Source organism: Rhyacophila brunnea, unplaced genomic scaffold (assembly GCF_057557595.1).
Source record: "Rhyacophila brunnea isolate RB1 unplaced genomic scaffold, BYU_Rbru_1.0 scaffold_19, whole genome shotgun sequence".
Classification (NCBI taxonomy): domain Eukaryota; kingdom Metazoa; phylum Arthropoda; class Insecta; order Trichoptera; family Rhyacophilidae; genus Rhyacophila; species Rhyacophila brunnea.
In genome coordinates, this window is record NW_028232848.1 from 35,946,434 (window position 1) to 35,973,722 (window position 27,289).

At 34.8% G+C, this 27,289-nt stretch overlaps 1 protein-coding gene across 2 annotated transcripts in view; it reads right to left on the reverse strand.

The window, feature by feature from the left end:
- Positions 1-2,120: 2,120 nt before the first annotated feature.
- LOC147072980 (uncharacterized) overlaps positions 2,121-27,289 on the reverse strand; it is a 32,033-nt gene continuing 6,864 nt past the window's right edge. For both annotated transcript variants that reach the window (XM_085945998.1, XM_085946000.1), the window contains exons 2-8: positions 26,423-26,604; positions 16,454-16,737; positions 8,972-9,466; positions 6,950-7,253; positions 5,206-5,305; positions 4,164-4,377; positions 2,121-3,806 (exon numbers count right to left, since the gene is read on the reverse strand). In XM_085945998.1, coding sequence (XP_085802124.1) covers positions 3,268-3,806; positions 4,164-4,377; positions 5,206-5,305; positions 6,950-7,253; positions 8,972-9,466; positions 16,454-16,737; positions 26,423-26,604 — 2,118 coding nt within the window. In that variant the 3' untranslated portion in view covers positions 2,121-3,267. The remainder of the gene's footprint in view (positions 3,807-4,163; positions 4,378-5,205; positions 5,306-6,949; positions 7,254-8,971; positions 9,467-16,453; positions 16,738-26,422; positions 26,605-27,289) is intronic.

Below are 27,289 nucleotides of genomic sequence, written 5' to 3' on the forward strand. Positions count from 1 at the left end.
AAATTTTGAACCTTTAAGGCGGGGCTTCAGCTGGGGCGCGGTCTAAAACGACCTTGACATAAAAAATGTGCAAACGAAACGTGCAGAACAAAACATTCAACATGCGTCCATTTGGTGTTATGTTTATTGTTCTATTTGTAATAATAATAATAATATATTCATTGACATGTTTTCTTTTTCAAGTAAATGGGTAACGTTTTTAGTCATTACAAGATTTAAGAATTAATTCCCCCGACGCCATCACAAAACAAATTGACGTGTTCACAGCTAGACTTTCGCTCTCCGATTGGCAGCCAGTCCGAAATTTCGTCGCACCTATAGTTGAAAATTATTTGCCGTTTCACTGAAGTATGCTCTTAAACGAACATTGTCATCAATGAGGTCACCTCACGTTGAACTGCATTGCATCGACACCTGCATGACGTTTTGAACGTTTATATCATATTCCACATGCCTACACTTTTCGAATGTCATGTCAAAATCAGGTTTTTTTGTTTTTAGCAATTGGCACTATGTATTTTCGATAAGAATATTGTCTATTATCTATGGTCTGCAGGTTGGGTTCTGTTCAAAATATTATCTATGGATGTCATACCGCAAGTAATTGTAACGTACGCACACGTAGAAACTGTTAAAATTAATTGAAATTAGCATGAATAATTAATAATAATAATTCAAATTACTAATACATTACAGTAGGCACTCTTCATCAGTGTCATTCTTCAGAGAATTTACATAGATAGCGATGGTTGAAAATATTCTGCAAAATGACGAAACCATAGACTAAATTTGTCGCCGCGACAGCGTGACATTAGGCGAAATGCATCTTAATTTGATTCGCGCTTAAGATTCATGTCGGATTGTTGAGCCAATGATGGTACTCGTAAATCTAATTTTGGCCAAAAATGTGACTTATATTGAATACACTAGCATTCTTGAATACATATCTACTTCAGTGTAAGATTCTTACACGTGTAATATATCTAACAATTTAAAAAAATCAATTCACAAAAATCTCATATTTTGTATTTATGGAATGGAAAAATTTGCAAACATTGTATACATCAGAAATTGGTTTCTAATTATTTTGAATAGAGAATATTTTATTGCTTCATTTTTAAATATCAAAATTCAGTTTTACTGTCTCTTGAAAAATAATTTGGGAGTGAATTAATGAGGGTTACGAGATAGACCGATGAAGTACTGTGTCTGTTATTGATTTTCAAAAATGATTTACGCTAGAGCGAGATAAAGATTTAAAAAACAACCGACCAATAGAAAAAAAGGAAACTATAAAAAGTAACTTTAATAGTTCACACAACGTACGTATGACGCAGTACGTATATATAATGCTTTCTTAAGGTAACTAGATAAATTATTAAAATGAAACATTTCTGTTATAATAAGCAGTAGCATATCATGCCTAAAATATCAAGTGTAGAAATAGAAATTCATCATAATATGTTAATAAAATATAAACTCATTAAAATGGATGGAATAAAATACAGATAAATTAAGTTAACACATTATTGTTACATATTTAGATTCCAAGACAAAGAAGTACTAGTACATAATATATTTGGATAAAAACATACCCTCGAACATGACATTAGCGTCAATATGCAAGAGTAAGGTTATCCGTTTACCTTATAATTTTATAATAAAGATATAACTCATGTTATCACTAATTAAAAATAACAATATAATAATATTATACCGATCCTACATAATTAATTAATCACTTAACAATAAAGAGGCATTCTCAAAATTTTCTGAGGTATAATCAATATTGCGTATTGTAATAAAAATTATCGAAATAATGCAGTAATGAAAATACACAAAGGAAATATTCCTCAAACGATAAAACTATTTTACATAATATTATTCCGATTTCTAAATTTTTGTACATAAAGATAAAATAATAATTATATATTTCGTATCGAGTGACAGGTCCGCGCGCAGCAGACATTTTCATCTCTCTTCATATTTATATTAATAATTAATTTTTAATTTCTATTATAAAAAAATTATAACCACCATGACGTTTGGAATATGTCAACTATTTTCGACATCCGTAAAATTCACAATATTATTACTAAATAAATTTCTGTTATTTTTTTCATTATATAAATGTGTAAAAAAAAACGCAGCTTCAGCGCCTGATCAAATTCACTTTCTAAATCAGTCAAACTCTGACGTTTCGATTCAATATTAGAATAGGCCAAATATATACATGCGACTCGAATAAAAATTTGTAAAAGTTACAACAGAAATCCAAATAAAAATGTCATTATTTAAAATATTTTTAACGATCTAATAATAAAAATTGCAATGGTGCTTCATAATATGTAATAAAATATAATATTAGCCTACATTGGTACAACTAAAGTAGAATGCGAGGATGCAAATTAAATCTAACAGGTGAAGACTTTTGTTTAAAAATAATTTCACAAATATAATATTATGCATTACATATTACGATAAACTACTTAAAAAGATAAGTAAAATGTCTCAAAAAATACAGCCTCCTCGCATCGAATTGGTGACAATACAATAAGACAGTTGAAATGTATAAAATAGTAGTGTGGGTATCAACAAAAAAACTATGTACAGCGTTTTCCTGATGTTCACTAGCAAATTTAAAGCGCTCATAACAAAGTAGTTTCCATTCCAAACTGTAATAAACTCATAGATCGACTTCAATTCCATTTTATAATACAGTAAAACCCTGTTAATTCGAAATCGACTAGACCAAAAATCGAATTACAAAATGTAAAGCAAATAAAACACTAAAACTATGAAAAAAAATTAAATTTTGTTGCAATTTCAGCGAATATTTCGATTTATGGCGAATTTTGAATTAACCATGTTCGCATTAACGAGGTTTTACTGTAATATAATAGATACACTAAGTTATATTGCATAACATTTGTTTTTAAGTCATTGGCTACTTTGGTTATCACACCATTATCGAGACTATCGAGTCTATAAGTTATCGACTTTTGGTAACGTGTTGAGATATCACCTTCTTTAAAAAAAATGTTTTGTCTACTAAATAATATGTATTATAAAAAAGTGTTAACTAGAGTTATTGCATTCTTGGAAAGATGTTATAGCGACATATGACTATTACAGGAATTGATATTCTTCCTCATTGAACCAGTGAACACCGAGGATAGACTGCACCACGATACAACAAAATTAACCGTTCATAACAGCTTGCTCCAATATCGAAGAACAATAATTTTAGTGTGACAATGATATCGGTTACTCGAGCTCTATGGGACTCTGTGTCAAAACTACAGACCTAATCTGTGTATGGTTCCTCTTGACTCCATTCTGAATCCTTCGCGGCTCAGGTATCATCACCTGCGGCATAACTTCCATAACGTTAGCCATTTTAGCGGCGACGTGCATGATGCTGTCCTTCACCGGTAAAATCTCTAGTTTTTCCATGGCGGCATCGTAGATTCTAATGGAGTCTTCATACTTGATGTCTTTGCTGTCGAAATCCTCATCCACGACTTCCTCGTGATGCGAGAGGAAGAAATCGCTCCCATCGTAGTCCGGATCATACTCGAGGTTCTCCAACTTGACGGGGTAATGGAGAGAGGGGGAGTTCTTGGCGAGCGGTGGCCACCCACCTTCATCCAGTGGGATGTCCATGTATCCCGTGGAGGTGAATCGTCCTCGGACTAGACGGGTGTCTCCCGACACCAATGGGTAGTCATGCTCTGACATGTGGACCGATGAAACTAGCTCTTCGCTGTTGAATTCATCGTCAATTAATTCTTCCGATAGAAGAACTGAAACGAGAGATAAAAATACTATACAAAGATGTTGTGGTCCCAACTCAGTATCGCCAACTACTACATAATTAGTAAATTGAAAAAAATATTAACAAAAACAAATTTCAATAATGAATTTAAATTATAACGCGGGTCTTGATGTTTTAAAAAGATATTATCACCTTCATCAGATGAAAATGCTAATAAACACGTTTCATGATTTTAAATTCAAATTGGATTGAGAATGTATTGTTTTTGCTCTACCGAAAAGTTAGCAATAGTTACTTGTGTGGTTTTGCAATAGTCGATCGGTATTTATTTAGTTTCAATAAAGCTCCGAAAATACTAAATCAACGTGACAGATATGAATATTACCTCCATTGGCGTCAACCTGAGGTATGACAGGCTGCGCTGATAGCAGTGCTCTGCGAATGGACGTAAGCAGGTTACTCTGCTGCAGGTCCTTGGAGTTTGGCGGGGCGGTGCCGGCTCTGAGGGAGGGCGCGATGACCAACGCCACCGAGAGGAGGAGGACCATGAGGCAGGTTGCCGGCTGCGCACTCTTGTAACTGCCGTTCGACACCAGCGACTGGAAACAAACAAAAGCATTTATTGATCAAGAGATGTTCTCACATAGCTAAGAGAAAGTATTAAACAAAATGATACAACATTCTACGATACTAGTTAATATAATTCAATCAACCGAAATAGGTAACCTAGTTTGAGTGAGAAAAACATATATTATTCTTTGGAAGTGAGAAAGAGCATGCAACATATTGTTAAAAATTGTTTATCTTTTCTACTTACATACACTTTCAAGTATGGTTATGCACAATGCATCAGTTAAAAACGATGTGTTATAATTTTAAGAATATTTAAATCAATCCCACAATACAGTTAGTTACAAGTTATGAGATTAATGGTATATTTCAGATTTTTCATTTTCTTCAAAAATCATGTACTTTAGGTACTACAGTAAAACCTCGTTAGTAAGAACACTGATAATTCGAAATTATTTCAGTGTCCTGGCATATAAAAATATTTAATAAATCGTAATAATGTACACTATTTCATGAGCCAGTTATTGAAAATTGTGACTTTTTTTAAAGTCATAAATTGTTTATTTTATGAAGATAATAAAAATAATCCTGACATGTTATGACCCAATTTGGTAGGCACATCAATGATCAGAAACGAAATTAATGAAAATCAAAAAATATCAAAATTTTTATATTTCCCCCCATATATTTCATAATTCGTAATACGAATTTTTTTCGATTTTTGGTCCCATGGAATTCGTATTAACGAGGTTTTACTGTAATGCTAACTAATCCCAAAATTCCGGAATTTAAATATTTTCAATCCCCGAATTTCAGAACCAAAAAATAAAAACAATATATAATTATTGTTAACTCACCTGTAATTTGCGTAATTGTGTGGCTAAGGAATGATTTTGGGATTGTAAAGCTTTTATTCTCTTCATTAAAGTCTGATTTTCTTCTGTACTCTGTTTAACTCTGCAATAAAAGAGACGGCGAGTCATTATCATACAATAACAATTTATTACTTCTCCAATGTGACATAATATGCCTTAGGCCAGCATTAGACTATCAAATATCTTTTATGAAAATTATTTTAAAAAATCTTTTACATGACGTAATTGTCTACATCTCTGCAAAATGCCATCTCCCATGATGTGTACGCCAGGGTATTTGAAGCTGTCAAAGCTCTCGATGTTTTGCCCCTCGCTAATCAGAGGGAAATCTGGATCAGGACAGGTGCTGTTGCATAAAACGTTGGTTTGAAAATCAACGCAAGACGAGTTGTCATGTAATCTGTCGATTGTTTCTTGAATGCCCTCGATTGAGTTGTCAAATAGGACAGCGTCATCGGCGTATTCCAGGTCGCATAGCTTCACTGTGGGGGTAACAGATATGCCTCGGTCAAGTGGTATAGACTTCCTTAGTATGAAGTCAAAGAGGATGATGAAAGAAACAGAGCAAGGACACAACCCTGTCTAACTCCGGTCGTGACCCCGAACCATTCTGTGACAATGTCACCAATTATATCTATACTATCTATATACTAATATACGACGGAGCTACAGTATGCTGGATTGACCTGGAACAATGCAAGAAGACTGCCTCCGACTAAGGGGCGGATATGGCCGAAGAAGAGGAGATAACAAAAAAAGGAAACATAAACGTACAAGTTAACATACATTTCGAGTGCTTAAAGTCAGACAACGTTATCTACAAAAAAGTTTTTTTTTTTTTTGAGATAACGTTATTTTACATTTACGGCTACATGATAGTCAAACAACGTTATGTCAATCTTTTCTAATTTCTTATTAAATCGTCAGTAAAGTTTAACGCTAACTACATAAGTTACCCTTGTTTTCATATTTTTTTAAAACTATCCCTATAAATTTTAACATCATCATAAGCAAGATAAATGTACAATACACAATAGATTATAAAATATTAACATTAGGTTTTAAATAAACATTTCCCTTGTTGAGTTACAAGAATCTAAAATAACGATTTTTGGCTCTCCTGTAAAGTTGCACTTTTGTAGATAGTGTTGTTTGACACTAAGCCCTCGATTTGTTGTCCATTTTTCAAACCTCACTTTTTTAAATATTTTACGCAGTGTTTTAAGACCATCGAATCTTTCAAATATCGTCGGTGTTTTGTAAAAAGGGCGAATCAACCATTTTGGCGAAATCGAGATTTTAATGAAAATACAATATGTACCTCATTAGCTTTGTTGTGTAAAAACGGCGAATTTTTATCTCCACAGGAAAGTACTTAAAAACGATAATCGACTAAAATTAAATTAATTAAAATTACGAAATAAAAAGCATATGTGACATATTAGGCCTTTAAAAATATTATATAATAATACCTATTATAATGACAGTATTCTTTCTAAGCTTTATTATAAACTTGTTAGATATTTATAATCATCTACAGGTAAAAAACAAATAAATGTCAAAAGTTAAAAATCCTCCTCCTGTAAAGTAGCATTTTGGTCAATTCGCCCTTTTTACAAAACACCGACGATATATTCTAATAGCAATATTATTATAAAACTAATAAAAAATTCTAAAGGACTATTTGATCGGAATCTGTAAGGTAAAGAATTTTATCTTCACTCACCTGTCTTCCAACCCGTCCACATATTCTTTTTTGCGTCGACGGGAATCCTGTGCAGAGATTTTATTTCTGATCTTCCTCCGTATCCTTTTGAGCTCCCTCTCCTCTAGGCGGGTGAGCGGGTAGCTGGAGGGTAGGGAGATCCCCTCCTTGACGAGCAGCCGCCTCTCTTCAGCGGTGAGCTCGAGGCGGGGAAACTGACCTTTGTGATTGGCCTGCGGGGCGGGGTCGAAGTCATCATCGTAGCCCATTTGGTCATCGTCCTCGTCATCACTTCGGCCAGATCCACGCTCGCTCGTTGAATCCTCTGGAAGGAAGGAAGCAAAATTAAAATACACTACTTTTTCACAGGCAAAATTAGCCAAAAATGAGATTCAAAAAGAGAAATAAATCAAGTCAGAAGACACCACTGATATAAATCACCCATTCTAAAATACAAACAGTCTGATTGTATAGAGACGGGTTGCATAATAATATAATAGCGAGCAGTAAGTGGGATACAAGAGAATTAATTATTTTCATGATTTGATTCTTTGGGCAAAACAGCGCCTTCTAGTATTGCATCATGTAATATATTATATAACTGGCTGTAGTTAATTTTTTAATGGTAGATAAGTATTGTGAAATGGTACAATCTCACCCCGATTTACAGCACAAAAAATAGGGAATTTTATCAATGGTACAATCTCACCCCAGTTTACAGCAATGAGCTTGTTTTTTGTATTACACAAATAATTACTTATTAACAAAGATGGCCTGAAATAAATATTATTGTATTGGATTGATCAGTCGTTCAATTGATTAATAAGAAACAACAATGTAAAATGTTAGACAACAAAAATAAGCTAAATCATGCATACAAAGTCATACAGAAGCGAAAACACAAATAAATCTGCATTGAAATAAGGTCAACATACATAATAAAATTATTACGATACAAATAGTTTTTAATTGCTGTAACTTTGGAAAATATTCAATAAGTATGATGGAATCTATACTCCATACCAGTGGTTCTCACGTGAAATTTAACTGTGGCCCCGCACAATTGACATTGACAGTTCTATGGAAACGTCTGGTGGCCGCACCAAATGTGATTGAAAAAATTAAAGCTAAATTTTATTTACTAAAAAAATCGATCAATTTATTTATAGAGAAGTCCATTTGAACATTTTAGTATGTATCTATTTATTTAAAAATAATGCAAATGGAAATTTCTCAATACTCCTTTTCCAATGCGAGCCGCATGGCTGCTTATAAGTTTACATCTGTCAACTGGCTTTGATATTTTGTTCTTTATGAAGTGCATTACACTCAATGATCTTTCACAGTATACAGTAGTAAGAAAAATTGACAGTATTAATAAAGCAATTGTTGCCAATTCTTTGAATTGACATTATTCTCAGAAACGGACTATTTCACATATCATGGATTATTTAAGCGTGGAAAGAAATTTAAGAAAAGTCATGTGCAGTCAACCAATTTCATAGTTTTATAAATAAATTTTTCCTGCAGCAAAAGCCTCTGGTGGCCGCACATGAGAACCACTGCTCCATAGAATTATTAGACAATTAATATTTTTGTTTTTGAAAGTTGGCAAACTTTCTGCAACAAAATGATAATCAAGCAACCTCCCAGATTATCCAATTAAAAACTTCAATACCATTCAAGATATTAACCGTATTCGAGGAACTGAAAATTGTGTCCGGCAGGATTATATTATTACGTCTAGTAATTTGGACATCATATTATAATAGTTGGTGGGGTGAAATCAATTGGTTTGTGCATGGATGTTGTATATCCGGATTTACATGTTTTGAGAAAATCTAAATTGGATGATTCGAATCAATCGAAAATCAAAGGCGGAATATTTAAATGAGACAGTTCTCAAACCCTATTTGAATGTATATCTTTACAGAATAACGGCATTGTGTAATAGGTGTTTTATGTATAATACAATTCAGGAAAAAACTAGACATTCAACATCTCTGCACTAACCCATTGAAATATAAAAATGAATGAACAAACCCATGATGTAATGATGCGAATCCGTCTCAAACGCTGTGGTGGCCAATAGGATGTTATTATTCCTCGTCTTTTCTGAAGCCTGTTTTGACTTTTGCAACAGATTAGCGGCGGCAATCTGAATTTTGGCCGGATTCTTCAAATCGGTGGCGTTGATGATCTTAATGGAGCGGAAATCTTTGATGTCTTTAATGGTGACTGGTAGAAGAATAGACCGGGGATTCCCGGCCACCGGTGCAACTCTGATGAGCTTCTTCTGTTGGCCGTTTCTATCAGGCATTCGAACGCTGAATGATTTGTCATTGACGATTTGAATGTTGGAGGGGAGGGCGCCTCCATTGACGTTGCTAAAGATGATTCTCTGTTTGGTTCCGTCGGGGCGAGTCGCACTGATGGTGTGCGAGTTGGCGGAGGGAGGTTTGGTGATGTAGTGTTTCTGAATCTTGGGCAGGACGACGGCTGTGGGCGCGGAGGACTTCCGTTTGAGATTTGGCGCATCTGAAATTCGTGAGTGATATTCGTGAAATAACAATGAATCGGCATGCCGTGATAAACTAGCTAAAAGAGAGATCATATTAATAAGATAGAAACGCGAAAGCCAGTAGGCATGGACCAAGACTTGGAAGCCAGTTTTGGTTTATTACTTAATGACTGGCATGCCATAAACACAATAAATACAAAACCTGTCGACTGTCCTTAAATATTAAGAATATTGAATGTGCGTTTCAGCGAATCAGCAGTCCTAAATGACTTGCTTTGCATCTAGTGTATTAATATCAGTTTTGCGTTGTCAATTAAATTCCTAGTAAGTATCGAAGTCATGTACTGCCTATTATAATATCCAATTACGCATTTCAAGTGAGGTAAAATTTAAGATAACCTCAAAAAGGTTATGATATTGGCATTATTATACACAATTAATAGATTATCAAACAAAAATATAGAAGGAAATACATTATAAAACAAGGATTCAGCTAAATGTTAAATGTTTATCATAAATGTTGACAAAACATTTACAAGTTACAGAAAATAACATTTTAGTTACAATCTGATGGTAACAATTTGAACTTTAATATGATAAATCTTATCAAAGACTTTCCACCTTCAATTAGAGATAATGTCATTAACTTGTGAATATGTATTCGCAGATAACATTGTAATGGTGAACTGATGCATCTGTGTATGTTTTGAAGAATTTTATGGATCATTATAAATTAAACAATAATCTTATCTATTGAAAGTCAGTGGACATGAAGATATAAAAGAATTTGATTACATACTACCTATATCTATAATAAATTATATAACACCTGATTTAAACAACATTGATCATCATGAACATCAGTGGCGAAGGTTGTCGAAGGTAGGTAACTGAAAAAATGTTCCGAGACAGCCATATTTACAGGACTTGAATTTGAATTTTGTTCATCTTCAATATTTTACAGAAAAAAAAATATTATATTTTACCCTTTCACAATACAGGCACTAAAACTCTACTGTCTCGATAGTTGATCGTCTTAACGGAGAGACCATTTGGCATCGAATTTAACGTGCGTTTGTATATATATACAAAAATTACATTGCTTATACAAAATAGCAAGTTCCTATAAAAAAAGTGAAAGCTGTATACGTATGATTGATTTGAAGATTTATTTTCACACACGGTCCAATATTCCTGCTAAATATGTTAGGCTAAAATAACTACAGCCTCACAGCATGTGTAAGTGTGACACTTGTTCTAACATTATGTGTGTTTTACAATACACATGTAATCCTATGTACGTGTTGTATGCATGAATTGTTCCAAATTCTTCAAAGCCTTTCTTTTATTGTATTAGCACGTCCGGTTGACCAAGCCAATAATCAATTTATAGTACATACCTAAAAATAGATGTCGTTTGCAAATTATATTATTTTTGTAGAATATAAAATAATGAAGTTATTATTTAAATACGTTATTTAAAACATTCGTGGACATGACGTCTATAAACATCGTATTTTGTGAGATGTGATACGACAGAACGCCCATTAACATCCTGTACTGTGGAACGAAATATGACACAACGTTTATAGAAGTCGTATTTTGGATTAAAACAATATGTTTCCTGCTACTTGTGTCACGGTGCGATCATATTTCCATTAGATAGTGTCGTATCTTAAGACTTAACTCATTTCTATATGATATCTAAATCGAAAATTTAAAAAAAAAAAAAATTATATGTGTCATATCCCTAAGATGTATTAGCTAACATGTGTCAGAAAATGTGTTAATAGGTAATTAAAAAATATTTTAATTCAGGTAGGCTTTAATTTAAATAATAGCTTAACAAGGAGTCTTCGCCACTGATATCATCAGTGGCGAATTAAACACTGTCAAAGATATTAATTGACGCCCCTAAATGTGTTTTAAAATTAAATAGATACTCATCAATTCTCGCAAACTTGATTTAAATTCTAACGAAAGAGAGTTTTCAAAGGGATCACTTTAATTAAAATGTAATTATTAAACTATTGTTGAATCCTACACAAACAATTAAGTGGTTGAGTAATGAAATACATAATTTAATAATTAATTTAATAATAATATTACATAATCAACGAGACATTGTTTTAACCTTGAACCAATGACATATTAAATGGACAACTCACTTCATACCGGCGCGCACGAGAAATTGTGCATGAAAGTCATTCACAGATGTATAGGTAGATGTCACGTGACCATGTGATGTATCGATTTCCATTATGCGATACAAGCTTCGAGAATTTATAGTAATATAACCTTTATTGTAATGGCGTATTAGTGTCATGATTCATTGCATTAGAAACAGATTCTCGGTTACTTACGACTTCTCGGAGATTAGACGCAAGTGAGCCCAGCGCATCACAGGCGACTGTCCAATGGTTTCTGTCATTCAATTTCATTGAATAAACATTCATCAATATCTTAAAATGGCATTTTATAAATAATAAATAATACTAACACATGACAAGTGATATCCCATCTTTCTTGCAGTGTTTAGTAGATTTTTTTTACATTTTTTTACTAGGCACATTGGCATTTTGTAACACAATAATAACGGTGGAGTCGAAACCTGACAGTCAGAAATTTTGTATGGGCAGACCCAGCGGTGTCGCCAGACCGCTTGCAAGCAGAATGTTCATTTGAGCGTAGGATACCGATATTAAAATATGAATTTCGCCATCCGGCAGACCCGACACAAAGTGAGTGTCATTTTATTTTCTAGATGCTTCGTCCATATTAATGTCATTGCCTTGAACTGATATCCATTTGAGGTTATCATCACAGTGCAAATTTGTTAAAATACAATCTGAACGAAGCAAGCAAACCTTATCTCAAATAAAATTTCACATTCAATTAATTCTATATGATTTTTTACAGGTAGTAATGTTGATTTGATTGCATACAAAATGCTGATCATAAATACTTTATAATACATTTGATTTCGGAGAGTGTCAAAGAGAGAAAGGTTGTATTATTTTTTGTCTTGCTTGCTACAAATGGCAGGTGAGGCACATAATAGTTGAGTTGTTTCAGTTACTGGGAGGTAATTCTCGAAGGCATGATACGACTTAATATTGAGATATAGATCGAGCATGTCTATCGATCTGTCGTGAAAATGTAAATAACATAATATACATTCAAAATATGAATTCATTGAAATTCCTATTTTTACTTCCTTAGCCGGCTTACTTAAAAGTTGTTTTCAAATTAACCAACAAAAAGTCGGAGTGACCTCATTGTATTGCATCACCTGCTGCTGATGTGAGATAAAGAGAAGATTTCCTGCAGTTACCCCGTAGGATGCTTCAGGAATACCGCTTGTAAGCGACATATTCAAAGGATCGGCTTTTTATTATCAAATTTAATTGAAGCTCAAATTTCCCAATAATTTCATACATTTTTTAATGGATAAGTCACTCCTCAGTGTTTTTAAAATAAAGACATTTTTTTAATTGGCTCTTGACTCCGATGTGTACCTAACTGTCTCATGAAAACGTTTCTCAACCGATTTTTTTCTACAAGAAATGAATGTTAGCTACTTGATCAACCGAATTTTAAATAAGTACTTCCTATGAGGTTTGAGTCACTTTCTGAGATAATCGAAAAAAACTGTTGTAAAAAATAATTGTAAATGATAATCGAAATGGAAATCGATAATCATATTTTTTTAATAATATATTTATTATTACATGGTAAAATCGTACTTTTTTCCATGTTTTTTCCACATAGGCATGTGCACCGTGTTGAATACTTGAATGTGCATGATTTTGGATGCTCTCACATAGTATTAATTTAATATCGATTTTATTTGGTGATTTAATTTTTTATTTATCTTTCCAGGAGCGATATAATACATAATATTATGGTAGAGAAAAAAATGCGCATCACATATCAATATCGGTATCAATAACTGATTTTCGTCAAAATCACCACATAGGAGGTATTTAATATAGTGACGAAATACACCATTCATCCATCATCGGATGTGCAAACAAACATTTATAACAATTATCTAACAAGAAATGCTCATTACTAATCATTATTTATTCTTGCCATTGATGTACAGTTGACGCTGTTTGAGTTCAATTATTACTCTAATAAAAGCAAAGAATTAAATTGCCGCATGTGTAGGTATACTGTAAACTGTAGCATTTTATTACAAATCTACTGACGGATTACATGACAAAAAAATTACTTATAATTTCATGACAAAAAACTTAAAATACAGAAAATTCATCAGTCATTAAATTTAAACAAAGATAATTTTATTAATGATTATATTGTTTAGTTGTTTGTTAGGCAGGCTCAACAAAAACACATAATAAAAACAAATTTTAAAAAAAACAGCAGTTTTTTCAAACGTTGTTAGGTAATTATTACACATAAAACAAGGATTGCCAGTGGCAGTATTATGAGCTACATTCTGCAAACTTGACATGGAAACTATTACTATGATTAACAGGCAATTTAAAAAGTAGGACAGTGAGTACGAAAATGTGAATTTTACGGAATCGCATTAGAAATGTCGACAGTTTATCCAATCTAAAATTAATCAATATAACGACCATGTCGGATCCCAATAAGATCATATGGGGCTCCATAGTGTGGAGGTTTGTATTAACAGATTTTGTTTTCACGAGAAATGGATGTCAGCCACTTGTTAAACCTATTAGGTCCATACTCTGACTCATACACAAGTTGAAAAACAATATGTGTACTTGCCAGACCCAGGATTCGTACCTGGGACCCACGACGCTATAGGCCGACGCTTAAGCCGCGCGGCCATCGTGGGACTGTGTCAATATAGCTAGCATACAAAATTGTTGATTTAATAAAACATTGTCTTAGAGGCGAGCTGAGACAGTAACTATGATAAAAATATCTCATTTTGTCAGAAAAAACATACAATAGAAAAGGACTTCTATATTACGAATCAATTTAATGGAGTTAATTATCGTCAATTCTTGGTAAAAGACAGTGTATTGATTAAAAACGCTATATATAATTCTATATATAGTGGAGTTTATGCATGTTATGACTGATTTTATAGGGCATGTTCAATCAAATTTCGAGACTTTTGACAGTAACCCCATGAATAATCGTATGGCGGCAGTTTGACAACGGCACACGAAACAAAAACACAGACAAGGGTGGCGTGGCAGTTTTGTATTGTCACATTGTCTATTAAATTACAAGTTGTGAACCTGTGCGTACTGCCAAACGGGGAAATATTAATGACAATCAGTTCCATTCGATCAATTTGGTTGCCGCTATCAAATCTGAAAACTCCCCGCCATATTTGGAAGAATAAAATGAAAGAAAATATAGATATTGTTGTCGTATCGAGAGAAAGTATTAATACTTTTTTGACGGCTGCGGCCTCGACGATCTGTCATTAACCTATATATTATAATACCTACTCATTCCACATAATTTAATAATGATCAGGACCAAGGCCTGAACAAAACCAAACCATAAGTGCGAGTTTCATGGCCTCCACAAGGGGGGGGGGCTGACAGGGCTTTAGCCAGGGGGCACAGGCTCTGGGTGGGCCCGGCGTGCCGGGTTGATCAGATGAGTAAGATAAACACACATCACAAATTTGCTTTAATAGTTAAAAAAAAAGTCACCTGCAAGAAACACGGCTTCATTTTGCCAAGCAATAGGCGCTCTCTATATATCATTACTATGAGATCAGGACCCTTGTCATCCACTTCATTAACATATTCTCAACTGCTATTCATTTAAAGATAATAATTATTTTAATATATAAGACATGGAACACTAATTAGATACAAAAACTCTGTTCTAAAATAATACAATTAATGTTCATATCATGTTTTCAATAAATAATTTTTACATTTAAATTTTTTATGATTATGAAATGATCATTTTATAACAGTTTTTTTATGTAAGTTTATAATTGCGTTTAAATGAAAAATATTTATCGTTTTTACCATTGTTTTTAGATACATATTAATTAGGTAATTAAAATGTCGCAATAGATATCTCTAGTGTATACTGTTAACCTGTTAGAACCTCTAACGTGGAGACAAAAAATGCTTTATAAACACAAAAATTAAGGTACTTTCAATAATTATTTCCTGTATGTCAAGTACAAAGTATTGCGGGGGGGGGGGGTGTTCGCCATTAAGTTTTTGTAATGACTACATACAATATACATTGACGGTATTCCGGTCTTAATCAAAATGAGACATGTTAAATCGGAGTATTCTATATATAAGTTTTTGTAGTATATAGAAGATTAAGCTGGCTCTCACATCAAAACTCATCTCGCTTGCAACGTGTCGAATACGTCGATGTGATGTCATCGTTATTCACAAAATACACGTTGCCAAATGGAGCTCCGCAGACTGGTGGAATGCGACTGTTTAGTTTCTAAAAAACATCTGTTGTTGTAATCGACAAGTTGCATGCTTCTCAGGCTCCGAGTCGAAGACGCCAGGTCGCATACACACACCTACGAATTGGTCATTCCTATACGGGCTCAATAATCGTGCGACTGTACGGTCTTCATATGCAACAACGGATTTCCGTTCTTAGAGAGTTTGATTCATTGCTGTGCGGCAGACGAGGCGAGTTTAGATGTGAGAACTGGCTAAAGGTTTTACTAAACTCTAATGGATTTAAGTTTTGTACTCAAGTTTTACTCAAATGCAATAGTGCAAAACTTAAATCCATTAGAATTTAAATTCAAATTCCGTCAAGTGTCTTCGGTCGATAGTGTTAATGTTTTACTAAACTGTGGCGTGTAGCATAAATGAACAAATACAAAAAAAAAAACCATTTTGTCTGAGGTTTTAACAGCCGGATGACTATATTAAGTTCCATCATAAATGCCGGTTAAAATGATAGAATATACAACACACAAAAAAAAAACAAACATAATTCGAAACAAAATATTGGCTGCTCTAAAACAAGAGTATATTTTCTTCACTTACTTTGGAATATTTGTACAGGTGGCGCAGGCGTTGGCTGTTCATTTTGGATGTTTAAGCAGCTGTTTATGTCGAAGTTATTCTCGTAGTAATGGATTGGCGATCCGACGTCTATATCCGAGGACAGGGTGCTGGAATGGGTGGGGGACACGCTGGAGGGGGGCGAGCGGGACTCGATGGAGGGGAGAGGGCTGACGTTGACGTCGCTATGGTGACGGGCGCTGAGAATGTCCTCGTCGGATCTGTGCATAAGAAGGGGAGACAGCTGATCCCCGTCCATTAGATCTCTATAAAAAGAAAATAAAACATACTTAGCACCTTTTACTTTATAGAAACTTGCCTTTCCCTCACCACCCACCACGTCTCCACACCCGTTGTGCAGGCATATACTGTGGCGTAACGAACGTAAGGCGCTATTCAAATTTGTGCCGAAAGTGTCCCAGGAGCAACATCCCAAGACCTTGGTTGGCGTGCACTAGTGTGCGTGATTCCTACTTTGATATAATGTATTATGGTCAATTCTCGATGAGAAAAGACCTTCTCGCTCGCCGTAAAATACTGCAAACTTTTTAAAGGCTGAGAAATTTTCCCTCGCAGATACCAAGTCACAATGGTCGACCGGTCCAACCGACTTGCTCCAACCAACCAACTTGCTAACAAGTGAACTTGCTAACTAGTGGGTATATATATATCTGAGGTGTTCTCAAGTTATGTATGTTCAATATATGGAATGTTACATTCTCAAAATCTTGTGAATTATTCATTGAATAAAAGAAATGGTTTATTAAAAATTATGTATTTGGTTTTAGGGTGTATTCTTTCTCTACCTTTCCTCGATGTTTCGAGCTTGATGCAGGAGACATTCGCAAGAGATAATGTAATAAAATATATTGTTACATGTGTGAATGTGAACATCGCTTTTAGTGTCGAAAAATGTTTGGTGGGAGGGAGATAAACTGTCGTGGATGTTTAAGGAAGCATATTGACGAATCACCAATCATCGAAATGCACCAAATCCCTGACAATAAATAATACGGACAACTGACTATATCAGAAAATGTCATGGTATTCAGATCTTTCAGCAAAATACAATGTCCGATCTGGAATCTCGGCTAGATCAAACACTTGTAGCAACGACCCCGATACGTTGAGAAAAAGACTACACTAACATACACTGTAGACAGCAACAACCAAGAAAGTTTCAAACATAAAACAATATTTACAAAACATTTATTTTAATGATGCTGTGTACTACAAATTCTACAGTATATAAGTCAAGGATTATAAAACAATGTTGCGTAAGACTGACTTTCAAAGCTATTTGAACGGGTGACCCATAAAATGTATACTTACACACTTTAATTGTAAATTCAATTGAAAGTGTATATACATTATATAGGGACAGCTGGTGTAACTTTTGTAATTGGGCTGTCACCATATTATGTTCTTTCTCTCTCAACATTTCTAATGTGATTAAATTGGTAGCCACAAAAATATTAATAGGATCGTGTTTGTTGGCACAAAAAGGCAAAGTGTTTTGATGTTTGGTTATAATTTACATTTGATATATTGTCGCAAGCAATTTTTGTGATTGTTCATCTAAATATTGCAAGCAATTCAAATAATTGAAGAAGAAAAAACGATTTATACGGTCTATTTTCATAGTTTTTTATGTAAAAACTGTTGGTTAAATCAATTAGATAAGACACGTATAACATATCCGTCGGTGCACACGGGCGCGATTCCCGAAGGGCGCAGGTTGAAATGCTGTTGGGTGACGTATTTTTTTTTAAAAAGATTTTTTCTATTGGTTATGTATTTCTCAGAAGTGTTTTGAAATTATGTATGTTCAATAAAAGAATGTTATATTCTTAAATCTTGTGAATTATTCGTTAAATAAAAAAGTAGTTTAATATTTTAGTCTTGAAAAGCTATAGAACAGTGAGCTCACTGCGCGCGAAGGAAACTACACCTCAGTTCGACGTGCAGCGATTAACATGTTCTCTTTTGCTCACTCTCGCCCAATGAGTGATGCAATAAGATGAGGTCATGTGGCCTTCCTCATGGTTAATTTGAAAACGACTTTCTTGTAAGGTGGTTAAGGAAATAGGTATGGTCAATTGTTTGGGCCCCACACCAGTTGAAATGTGACCTTATGGTGGAGCGAGTTCAAAAGAAATTTTTGAGACTACTTTATTTGAGGTTATATGGATACTACTATCCGTGGCTTTATCCAACTGACTTTCTTTTAGGTATGCTTACATACTGTAGTTTAAATGCTAGAAGATATCAATATTTGGCCACATAGTATTGACATGTGTGTCCCTGATAACTATCTCAGAAATCGGGAGCATCAGTTGTTTGTTCTCCCAAAGAGCAGAACTAACCTGCCATTGGTGATGCCAATTAGGAGGGCAATAACTCTGTTCAACCAAATCGCTCCGGATGATGATATATTCCACCTACGTGAGGATGAGTATAGGTGAACGTTGTTTTATAAATTCTTAAAATAGGGTCCACTTAGCTCATTCGGTGTGCTTCCATGCTTTATAATTTATATTTTTTAATAATTTTTGTACCTTTTAATTTACTTTTCATACCGTTTTTGTGATACTGCATATATTTATTTCTTCTTTACTGTTTCTTTTGTTTTTAAATGTCATGTTGTGAACGTCTTAAATTCTTAATTTGTAATGTTCACGGTATGTAAAAATAAATAAATTTGAATTCCCCTTCAAAATCATATTATATTACAACTAAATGTAAACGCTTCTTACATTATCATGATTCAATTCCTATGGGCCTAAAGTGCGATTGACGCTTTGGACATGCCTGGTGTCAATGACATTAATAAGGACGAAGCATCTGGAAAAAAAAATGACACTCACTTTTTTGTCGGGTCTGCCGAATGGCATAATCTGTTCTAACGCCATTACAATAAAGGTGATATTGCTATAAATTCCCAATGCTTCTTGCCGGGTCTGCCGAATGGTTTGGTTCGAACGGTTTCGCTCAAATGAACATTGACACTAGAAACACTGTTCTAACGCCATTACAATAATGGTCATATTGCTATAAATTCCCGATGCGTGATATCGAATAATGGAAATTGTGTGAAGTCTACTGCTAGCTACTATATTGAGTGCATTGTCCATTAATAATGTCATTGCCTGGTGTAGATAATAATTAAAAAAGTATATATATTATTGTCATTTAAAGTCAGAAATAATAGATGGGCTCCAATATATTATTTGAAATTATACAACGGCCTATGAATATGTACTAGTTGTCATAATGACCACACTTGTGCATACAATAATTATTATAACATTCAACATACACAGTGCTTTAAACTGATTATCCATATGCCTCATAGTGCTATGCGAGATAATAATTGAGGCCAATTGATAGGGCAAAGAAATTAGTTACACAATACGATTTTGTAAGTAAAGAAAATTTGGTACGTCCCAATGAAATTGCTGCAATGCTCCGTGCTTATACCCCGTTTACACGTGCATGGATTTACTGCTGACAGTACGTATTATCGCAGCCATAACAATAAAATAACGCGGCCATAACTCTTAAAGAATGAGTGTCTGTACACGTGCATAGATTAACTGGCAGAAATAGTGTGTATTTTAAACTGTCGTGACAATAATTGTTTACACGTAAAAGTCCTGACTGTCTCTCCAATCTCATTCTTCAAGAGTGAGCGAGACGCAATGTTGTCATTTTATGGTACTATTTGGTAAATAAACTAAATAAAACTAAATCGGTTAACATCAAAATTCATTCGTAATTTGTTTTTTTGCTGATAGGTTCGCCACTATCGTTCTACTGCGCATGCACATATCATCGGTCCCTATTAAACAAGTCGGATCTGCAAAATGCTATTTTTCAGTACGAGCAATCAAAGATGTTTCATCAAATATCCTTTGTGACCTATTGCTTGCCATAATGAATAAATATACGGGTTATAGAAACTTTTCTAAACGTTTGTAAAAACATCCGTCTGTTCGGTGAACATAGCAGCAACTGTCAGATCCGACGCATCTTGCTCACCCACGCCCAGCCAACAATGTCGGTTGGTAAGAACCGACATTGTTATTCGGACACTCTCGGTAGATCCGTCATTTTTAACTTGAGTATCTCGAAATTTTTCAAACAAACAAAAAAAACTGTGATTGTGGTATAAATGTTTAAAATGTTTAAATAACTTTTACGTAATAATCCGAAAATGACAAAATTTCAGATCCGACTTTTTTAATAGGGACCGACGATATGATGTCATACATAAATTCAGAAGCCGTAACTTGCACGATAATACATGTTTACATTTATATGCACATATAAACGGGCTACTATACAGATGAACGGTTGGAATCACCATTTATTCATAAAATGAGTTATCAGTGTGTTTTATATTTATTTATTTTTTATATTTATAAAAAAAAAGAATAATTTATTATATTTTTGACACTACAAAAGACCATGCGGCCCAATGACAGTATTGTAGTGAAACAGTGTATTATTAAAGCACCTGTACACGTGCATGGATTTAGTGGCAGGAATAGTGCGTATTGTAAACTATCGTGGCAATAACTGTTTACATGTAAAAGTGCCGACTGTCTCTCCAATCTCATTCTTCAAGATTAGTAATGTCAGGAAATCCATGCACATATAAACGGGGTATTACAGTAGTAGAAGTGAAACGATCACATAAGCACCCAGGTTTTGAGAAAATCACATAAATATATTGAGACCTGGAGCCCCCATTCAGAAGCCGGTGCCTTATGCACTGTACTATGAGGGGCGTGGATTTTATGTATCCCATGTACTGAATCTGTATAAAGATGTTTCCCAGCAGTAGAATAACGATAATAACAATAATAATGAATTTTATTTAACTATATTAATAAGAGTGTTACTTAAGATCACAAAAGAAATTAATGGCCGTGGGTCCCAGGTTCGAATCCTGGGTCTGGCAAGTACACATATCGTGGGTATTCTGCGAATAAGCATTAAGTCAAAAATACTAGTTTTGAGATAATCGAGTTTGAAAGTTTGGACGGTCTTAACTTGTTTTATACATATAAAAAGCAAATTCCTTTCTGCGATATTGCTTTGAGTATGACTTAGTGCAGTTTCGCACGCAGAATTTTGTGAATACAGCCTGAGAATGAGAGAAGCAAATGCACTAAGTCCCTTTAGTGCCTTTTCTCTGAATTGATGTATGTTTTTTTGACTCATAACATAAATTATCTTTGCCAGTTTTATAGATATGAATGTGAGTGTTTTTCTAGACTATAGAGCGTACTCTTAATAAGGTTACCTCATCATTAAGTCAAAACAGCAAAATTTTGACTTAGTGCTTTTTCGCAGAATACCCACGAATTATTGTTTTTCAATTTGTGTGTGAGTCAGGGTATGGACCTAATAGGTTGAGCAAGTGGCTGACATCCATTTCTCGTAAAAACAAAATCTGTTAATACAACCTCTACTCTGTGGAGGCCCATATGATCCTATTAGGAACGGACATGGTCGAAGAAGACGGCAGACAAGAGTCGCTCGGTGAGTGGGCAATCGCTGGATAAATGATGTGGTACAAGTCGGTTATGTGGAATACAGCGGCAAACACATTTTGAAAATAGCCGATATAATGGAATATTTGTTAGGTTAACCTAACCAAACCTAACCTAACCTAACCCAAACTAACAAATAATTCAGTATATAGGGTATTTTCAAAATGTGTTTGCCGCTGTATTCCACATAACCGACTAGAACCAATGATGTTATACAGTGGTACCCGAGGGCCACTAACCGACCACAGGTCTGTACTAAAACCTACAGAATAGACGAACTCTTAAAGTGGCAGCGAAGAACCAGGGATCGAGATAATTGGACGGAGCTTGAGGGAGCCTACATCGAGCAGTGGATCGACCCCGGCTGATGATGATGATAATGACACTTTTTTCCGACCATGTCCGATCCTAATAGGATCGTATGGGCCTCCACAGAGTAGAGGTTTGTATTAACAGATTTTTGTTTTTTACAATAAATGGATGTCAGCCACTTGCTCAACCTATTAGGTCCATACCCTGACTCACACACAAATTGAAAAACAATATTTGTACTTGCCAGACCCAGGATTCGAACCTGAGACCCACGGCGTGATAGTCCGGCGCTTAAGCCGCGAGGCCACCGTGGGTGGGTAACAACACTTATTAATAGAAAAATATTCTTAAAATCGAATAACCAATTAAAGTAAAACTAAATAATACTTATTCCACATAATTTAATAACGGTCGGGACCTAGTTTTTCTACATTTGATAGATTCCAGAGCATATTACTTAACTGGTGTATGATGATATGACTTTAAAAAGAATTTGGAGATAAGAAGGCGGACCATGCATCCTGGTGCCCATATGCTCCAACTGATGAGTGAATATGAACTATCTACAAAATTCTCAAGCGACCTTCCCATGAGGTCAATAGACTGTAATCTTATTGATACATTATTTTTACAATATATATTTCCAAATTACTTAATAAATTAGATAATTTAGATTCAAATATATTAAAAATAACATTGTATTGCGTGTTGTTACGCAGTACACTTGACTGAATAACCTAGTCTGTTAACCTTTTTAACATTGGTCGTGTTTGAAATAAGTGCACGGCATTACTCATTTTTCCACCATACTATTCAATCATGACCAGAGAGGATGGAAACCAGGAAACCACAATGTGGATGTGATCAGTGGCGAAGACTGCTTTTTAGAGGGGCGTAAACAATAATTGGTAACCGAAAATATAAATGAGTACACATTTGGACGCTCATACTTACAAAATTTAAGTAGGGGTTAATATTTTTTTATTGCGACAATAAGTGTACGGCCAGAGTAGACAGCGTTCGACGGGGCGTGAGCAGCGTGCGCAACTCGATCATAGACAATGTCTTTATTTTGGTTATACGTTTTGAGTTGTACACGCCCCACCGAACGCTGTCCACTCAGGCCATACACTCAGAGGTTTTAGGGATGTAATTTTTGTCATTTGGGTCCCATAGCACTCTATTATTTTTGTAAACATCAATTAAAAGTAGGCATTTCTCCTCATCCCAGTTACCAGCCATGTTCATGTAAATAGATGTACAACAATACTATCGAAGTTTTTTCACTGTTCACGGTGAACAGGTCACATTCAACATCCACGAGCCTCCATTTGATTCGGGGCAAAAACCGACAAACGATCGATCGCTGCTCGCGAGCTAATTATTTGGCGTCCATACTGATTACTGTATCTGCAACGGTCACAGTTACGGCTCGCTAATGAGTACCCCGCTATAAGAGCCGAGCCACACCGGGCGACTCTGGTCCCGAGACCAGACCGATGCATGCAGTTATATGGAGCATGCCACACCTGGTCGCCCTGTAGTCGCGCAAGCAATAAAGTCGGGCGACCAGTAAAATCTCGTTCGTGCACTCGGTCTGGTCTCCCGGTCTCTCTGGTCGGGCGATCGGTAGCAATGTATGAAAACATATAGGTATGTATTGAGCACTGCCACACTAGGCGACCAGTCGCCGGCAGACACGCCGCGGATAGAACGTATTTTTTGCATACTTGCGTCTACATTCATCATTATTATTATTATTGGCGGCCTCTCTGGTCGCCGGCAAGTCGCCCGAGTAAATCGCTCGAGACCAGAGTCGCCCGGTGTGGCTCGACACTAATTGTTAATTATGAAAAATAGTTAATAATAACGATTTTTTTTGGTTCATTCTTATATAAATTTAAACTAATCCTCATTATTATTTCATCATATTATTATTATTGTATATTATCATCTCCATTATCTTCCTGATAATATTTTTTACGTAGTTATTATAATTATAATATTAAGTATTACAGTGTGCCTACCAATTATGTTTTTCATAATTTTCTCTAGACGTCATTCGAGAATAAAATAATAACACTGAACAGCAGATTATTGATACAAACAATAACTTGGAAGGAATCCAGTAGCAAATTTGTTGACACAGGTTTTTCAACAAATACATGCAGATATTGACTTTAGTGATTTGAAACAAATTATGGTAAAAGTTAAGCGAAAAATATTTTACAGTTATCAGTTATATTGTAAATAAGAATACATTATCCTCAATGTTGTGAAACAAAATGATTTCATATTTGGACTGTATTATGTATCTTTGAAGTCTTACTGTAGAGTAAAGCCGTGATTCGAATCCCACAACTGGAAAATCAATAATGACAATAACTAGCAATAGCCCACGACATTGTTTGCGTGAAATAGATTCGTCGCCGTAGATGTCAAGCGAGCCAAGCCACAAATTTTACGAAAATGAGTAAAGTACACAAAAGCATTTTAAAATCATCAAAGATGCAGTGGTCAATGGATTTAAGCTACAAAACTCTTGACTACCACACACGTGTGCCAACTGTACATTTCAATATTCAGTGGTCAAGAGATATATCACACATAACTTCTAAGATACTATTTTTTTTAGTTATTTGTACTTAATAATAAAAAGATAACACCACAAAGTATATTCTATGTTGAAAGTTTCACCGTTATATCTTTAAAAACAAAAAAGTTCTTTGAGTGCCTGTTTCTCAGCAATATGATTTTGTGGACTGGCTCCCTTGACATATACAGAATGAAGAAATAGACTGATGTGATTTGAATTTTTTCAAATCAGTGGGATAGACAGCTGCGCGTGCCATTCTAACCGCACCTCACCTCATCGATTAACCACTGCTATCTGACAACTTTCCCTACACGTAATGCAATTTTATTATTAGCTCTGACTAAACCCGCACGATTGATCGATCACACTTGTGATAAATATTTGTTGCAAGTACGTTGTTTTCTAAAAGTTTTATCATAAGTAACCGCGCTGCTTAAGCATTGGCCTATAGCGTCATGGATCTCAGGTTCGAATCCTGGGTCTGGCAAGTACACATTATTTTTCAATTTGTGTATGAGTCAAAGTATGGACCTAATAGGTTTAGCAAGTTGCCAACATCCATTTCTCGTAAAAACAAAATATGTTGATACAAACCTCCACTCAGGCCCATATGATCTTATGAGAATCAGACATGGTCGGAGAGAGAACTTCAAAACCTTTTGAGATATAATTATGAAACTCTACGAAATTAGAACCAACAATGTAGTCTATAATCTGTGCAAGTTTCATTAATATTGGTAAGGTAGTTATTCTAGTTATAACAGAACGAGCAGATGAAGTTTTAAAAAAATACATAACTATTTTATTCATGGATAATATCATGGAAATAGTCAAAACGCTGATCAAAAGGCAAATATTTCTATATCAGACAATTTGGTTGAATTTTTTAACTGTGACAATGTATTTTTGTATCAGTTGATAATGTCAACCAATGACATTATTAATGGACGACTCACTCAATACAGTAGCTAGCAAGTAAATTCGCATGTATAGGTAGACGTCACGCAATTCCATTATGTGATATCACGCATCGGGAATTTATAGCAATATGACCTTTATTGTAATGGCGTTAGAGCAGTGTTTCCAATGTCAATGTTCATTTGAGCGAACCCGTTCGAACCGAACCATTCGGCAGACCCAACAAAAAGCATCAGGAATTTATAGCAATATCACCTTTATTGTAATGGCGTTAGAACAGATTATGCCATTCGGCAGACCCGACAATAAAGTGAGTGTCATTTTCTTTTCCAGATGATTCGTCCATATTAATGTCATTGATGTCAACAATCAAAACTAAATTGTGTGAACTAGGTGCCTACCATCATATTATTATTTCGTTTATTAATATTAATACAATGTTAGAAAATTTACTTAATTGAATTGTCAATCCAGTGGACTTTACGCTAACCCAGAGAGTGCATAGTGCTTTTGGGGAGAATAGCACTTATGACGATGTTTTCCTAGTGGGCAGGAGCTACTTACAGATCAGCATGGTCCATGGAGAGGCCACTATCGCTGCCGGCAAGGCTAGCGGCGGTGCCATTGAGAGGTTCCATGCCGAGCCCTTCGACAGGCGTGTTGTCTACTCCGCCCAGGTCCAGCAGGCCGCCCTCCATGGAGAAGATGTTGTCCATGAAGTCCTCCGACATCGGCCATGTCTCCGCCTGTAATCAATGCAACAATCGGTTGAATTGGTCGTCATAGAAAAATGAACATAGAATGGTGGCGGTCTCTTTCATTGTTTTGTTATAATAATATACAATGAAACGCAATTTTGACGCCTTTGCATAGTTTACTTGTTTATGAATGGTTTTTATGGTTTTTATGGTTTTACATGATTATTCATCTAAATAATAATTCAACATGTATTTTTAAACAATTCAAATTTCAGATATCTTGGCTATATCTACACAATGGAATTGCCTAATTGAATGAATATATTAATGTCTCGAAATACTTCCGGTTTTTACAGCATTATGGTGGAGGGTTCAGAAAAAAAAATTTGAGGCTCCTTTACTTATCTGTGGTTCTATCTAACTGACTTTCTCTCAGGTATGCTTACATACTGTGGTTTAAAGTTAAGAAGAATTAATCTATATTTAGCTACAAAAATTTTTGTGACTTATACACGGTGTAAATGGAAATTATGCCATTCTTAGTAGTATTGACTTGACTGTGTCCCTAAGATAGTGTGTTTCTAAGATAGTTATCTTAGAAATCAGAAGCATCCATTGTTTGTTCTCCCAAAGTGCAGAACTATTCTGGTATTGGTAATGCCAATTGGGAGAGCAATAACTGTTCAATCAACTCGCTTCAAATTTGAAGTTTGGTACAAAGTAATCTCCAATA